Below are 3,856 nucleotides of genomic sequence, written 5' to 3' on the forward strand. Positions count from 1 at the left end.
ATGTAGGCCCAGCACTCTTTCCTGCTTATGCAGGGGGTCGGACTCGATGATCCATTGAGGTCCCTTCCGACCCTAGCATCTATGAATCTATGACCCTTACTGTTTTTCTAACTCAAGAGCTGGCATCCCTGGCAGCATGGTAGCCCTGTTACACTGGTTTGGAGGAATGGGACAATCTACTAATATGCTACTATTAAAAGTTGTCCATATATAACCACATTGCTTTAAGCTTTTGTTAGGAAAGTGAAATGAAATGAAAGTGTTGAATAGTTCAGGTAAAGGAAAGATGAGAACAAAATACTGAAGGGTGAATCTGCAGATCCTCATGACTAAGATCAGAGAACTGCCCTCTTCCTGGGGTGAGAGGTGAGGCTTGTGTACACACAGCCTTATGAGTTATCAGTGCAAGGCCAACAAGAAAGGCTGGCATGCCGAGTTCTCTCTCAGAGAGGGGCCAGAATCTAAAGGTTAACTGGTGTGTGCAGTAGCTTCCTGTATCAGATAAGCAACTGGACCAGGACCACACCTGACCAGACTATTTCTGAAACTGAATTTAACCCTTTAGCCCAAATGGCTCTGGTAAATCCAGAGTTAGCAGCAGATTGCCCACTAGTATGACACTACTGAGGTTCCAGGTGGGAATAAGCACCGATTTATTCCAAAGAACAGACAAGTTTGGGAGAGTGCTAGGTTCATTTGGCACAAGATATCACAACAATGGCCAGGAACAGCACTGTACTTTACAGCCACCCCTATATGTTCCCTCCAGGAAAGTCTGCCTCAGCCTTCCACTTCAGTCCAGGATGGTATCAGGCTGTCCAGGTAAAGCAAGCCCAAACATTCAAAGAGGCTATGCAAAGAGTGACATATCTGGGTAATGATAAATACAGATGGCATAAAACATGCTGGGGTAAGATTTCCAGTCGTGTACATGGGGGTCAGACATACGATCCGATTACCTTCAGAACTCACAAGCTCCTCGTTACTCTGTGCTCAGAACCTTTTATGAATCCCTCTCCACACACTGCTGGCATTTGAAAAGGCACTTTTTAACTTATTTTATGTATTACATTTATATGCCACCCTCCCCAGAAAAGGCTCGGGGCAGCCTCGTAGCTTACAATGAAGCTTTCAACATGAAACAAAACTGCTTCTGGGACAAAGAAATTTCCTCTTAAGCTGGTAATTTAATATGCTTAATTGAAACTAAACTTTATTCCCTTAGCACAAAAGAAAAAGCGCTGTATTTACTTTTGTTGGGAAGCCAAGGCAAAGGCATCTTGCTTCTCTCGGGAGATTCCAAACTGTTCTGCCACATTTTCTGAGGTTATTCTGTAGGAAAACAATACTGCCATCACCAAGAGTGCTTCAAAAGAAATGGGAACTGATCTTCATGCTAACACAATAAAGACCGAGTCTCCCCTCCACCTCTCACAAGCCAGCTGCCACCATAACAAGCGCACAAACTCAAGACATGGTTCTAGATATCAGCTGCTTGCAGCAGTCTGCTTGAGGTGATTACCGTGTTTACCTGAATCCAAAATGAGGTGTCCTCTTCTCACCCCACCATCAGCATGGGGAAAAAATGCTGGTCTTGGACTTGGGGCTGAAGTCAGAGCTGAACTGCCTCTTGCCCTGGGCCAGGATGGCTTGTTTGGTGTGGGAGGGAACTTGTAGCTGGGGGAGCATGAGGGAGACCACTGGGTGGGGATGGAGTGGAAGGGAAAAGCTGGGGGGAGACCCATGTGTGCAGCTCAAAGGGCACAGGGGAGACCACACAGCCTGCCTCCTCCCCTGATTATCTTCTACTTCAGCTCCAGTCTCTCCAGCCCCAGTGCAGCCCAGCCTGAAGCTGCTGACTGTCCCAGAGCTGCAGGAGAAGGTAAGTGGCACGGGACAGGTGTGGTAAAGGAGGCACAGGGAGCAGGCAGCAGGGGCTAGGCACAGACACAAAAAGGCAAGGGTCAGGCAAGGGTCTGGCCCTTCACCCCTCACTACTGCTTTCCCCACTGCAGCAATGGTAGAGACAAATTTAAGACAACCTTCCACTAAACCTTTTTGTCTGGCAGGCCAGACTGGCAGCACCTGGTCCATCCATGGGCTGGTATTCCCAAACTGGTGCCTGGGCAGGCAAAACAGGTACCATTTAGTGTATGGAAGGGGGCATGGGCAGGCCAGCCTCCACACTGCCCCACAGGGGAAAGGAACTTGATTTAGTCCTGCAAGGAGGGAAGGGAATGCAGCCTGGCCCTGTTTGGGGGGAGGTCCCAACTGGGCCCTGCAGGAGGCAGGTCTTTTTTTTTTTTTTTTTGGGTGTGGGGCGGGAAAGCTTGTCCAAGCCCTGCAGGAAGAAGCGGGCTGGCCAAACCCAACCTGGCCCTGTGAGAAAGGAAGGGGGCACAGCCTGATCCAGCCTAGCCCCAACCAACTGCACAGGCCTTGGGAACTTGGCAGGGTCGGGGAGTGCAGTCATATTAATGGTCACCACTCCCCCCCAGTCAAATTTCCATACCTCATGCAGAGCCTCGCGGGCTAGATGTGATAACCTCCACCCTACAGGGCAAATGCAGGCCATGGAGCTGAGTACCCCTGAACTAAACAGATTTTGTACATGGAAAATTAGCACACATTTATAACCTATATAGAACCTAATTTTTGGGAGGGGGTCATCTTAAATTTGGGTAAATATGATACCTTCAGTTTTTAAACAAAACACTGACCTTACAGGGTTAAGAAAATAGCTTTAATTCTAGGAGGAGTGAAGATGATACTCACCCCATAGGAATAAGGCAAGCTCTGGTTTTACTGTTGTCTGCCACACGAGAAGTAATATCACCAGGTTCATTCATACGCCTAAGAGACATTGTTTCCATTCTAGGCAGGAAGAAAAAACGTTTGAATCTAGGTGTCATTCACCTTTGACTTAGTTTTGCAAAAGCTCCTTAATTACATCAAGAGAGAAGCTCAAATTTCTAACCAAATTGTACTGTAAGGAAGAAACACGATTGGTTGTTGTACAACTTACACTCAACTTGTTTTTAAAACAAACAATCCAAGTAAAAACAAAAAATGAAGCCAGATCACTGCAGATTAAACAGTCCTATTTGTCTAGGGTGGGATATCAGGTTTCAACAGTTCAATCCTCATGTTTTTACGATGTGGGTAGAAGTTACTGACTATTCTGGGAGTCCTCTTCTCCTGTAAACACACTGGGGAAGCAAAGGTTTCTGGGCAGGAGTTTCCACCAATAGAATATTACCAAGAGCAATGAACATGCATGTGTTGCAGCTTATTTGAATTTGCTGTGTTTGCTGGCAGAAGGGGAAGGAATTGTGTGTTCTTTGGGACAGCTCCTGTAGGAGAGGGGGTATGAGATTGGGAGGGGCATTGGGAAGGGGAGTGGAACTGGGTGGGAAGAGGCATTTTGTTTTGTTTTAATACCTACATGCAAATTGGAGTTGGGAACAGATGGAATTGGCTAGAGGGTCTGCTCTTACGGGTGATGGGCAGGGAAGCAGCAGTGTTGGGGAATGAGGAACAGGAAGGAGGAGTTTCAAGTTTGAGTATTCTTTGGGGAGTCTACTGTTGTTTCTTATCTGTGGGTTGTTTGTCATTTATTGTAAACTGCCCAGGCCTCTTCTTGATAAGGGGTGATATAAAACTTCGAACAAAAACAACAACAACAACATGGAGAGGGTCCAGAGGAGGCCACTCGTATGATCAGGGCGCAGCAGGGCAGGCCCTATAAGAAGAGGCTTCGGGACCTGAACCTGTTCAGCCTCCAAAAGAGAAGGCTGAGGGGGGATCTAGTGGCATGTTATAAATTAGTCAGGGGGGATCAGCAGGCATTGGGGGA

The 3,856-nt window shown here is 47.1% G+C and overlaps 1 protein-coding gene across 1 annotated transcript in view; it reads right to left on the minus strand.

The window, feature by feature from the left end:
• Window positions 1-3,856, minus strand: part of ACAA1 (acetyl-CoA acyltransferase 1) — a 15,931-nt gene that overhangs the window by 7,003 nt on the left and 5,072 nt on the right. Inside the window, exons 6-7 of the mRNA XM_019530051.1 lie at window positions 2,776-2,874; window positions 1,252-1,332 (exon numbers count right to left, since the gene is read on the minus strand). Of these exons, the coding sequence (XP_019385596.1) occupies window positions 1,252-1,332; window positions 2,776-2,874 (180 nt within the window). The remainder of the gene's footprint in view (window positions 1-1,251; window positions 1,333-2,775; window positions 2,875-3,856) is intronic.

Source organism: Crocodylus porosus, unplaced genomic scaffold, assembly GCF_001723895.1.
Source record: "Crocodylus porosus isolate Cpor-Errol unplaced genomic scaffold, CroPor_comp1, whole genome shotgun sequence".
NCBI lineage: Eukaryota > Metazoa > Chordata > Crocodylia > Crocodylidae > Crocodylus > Crocodylus porosus.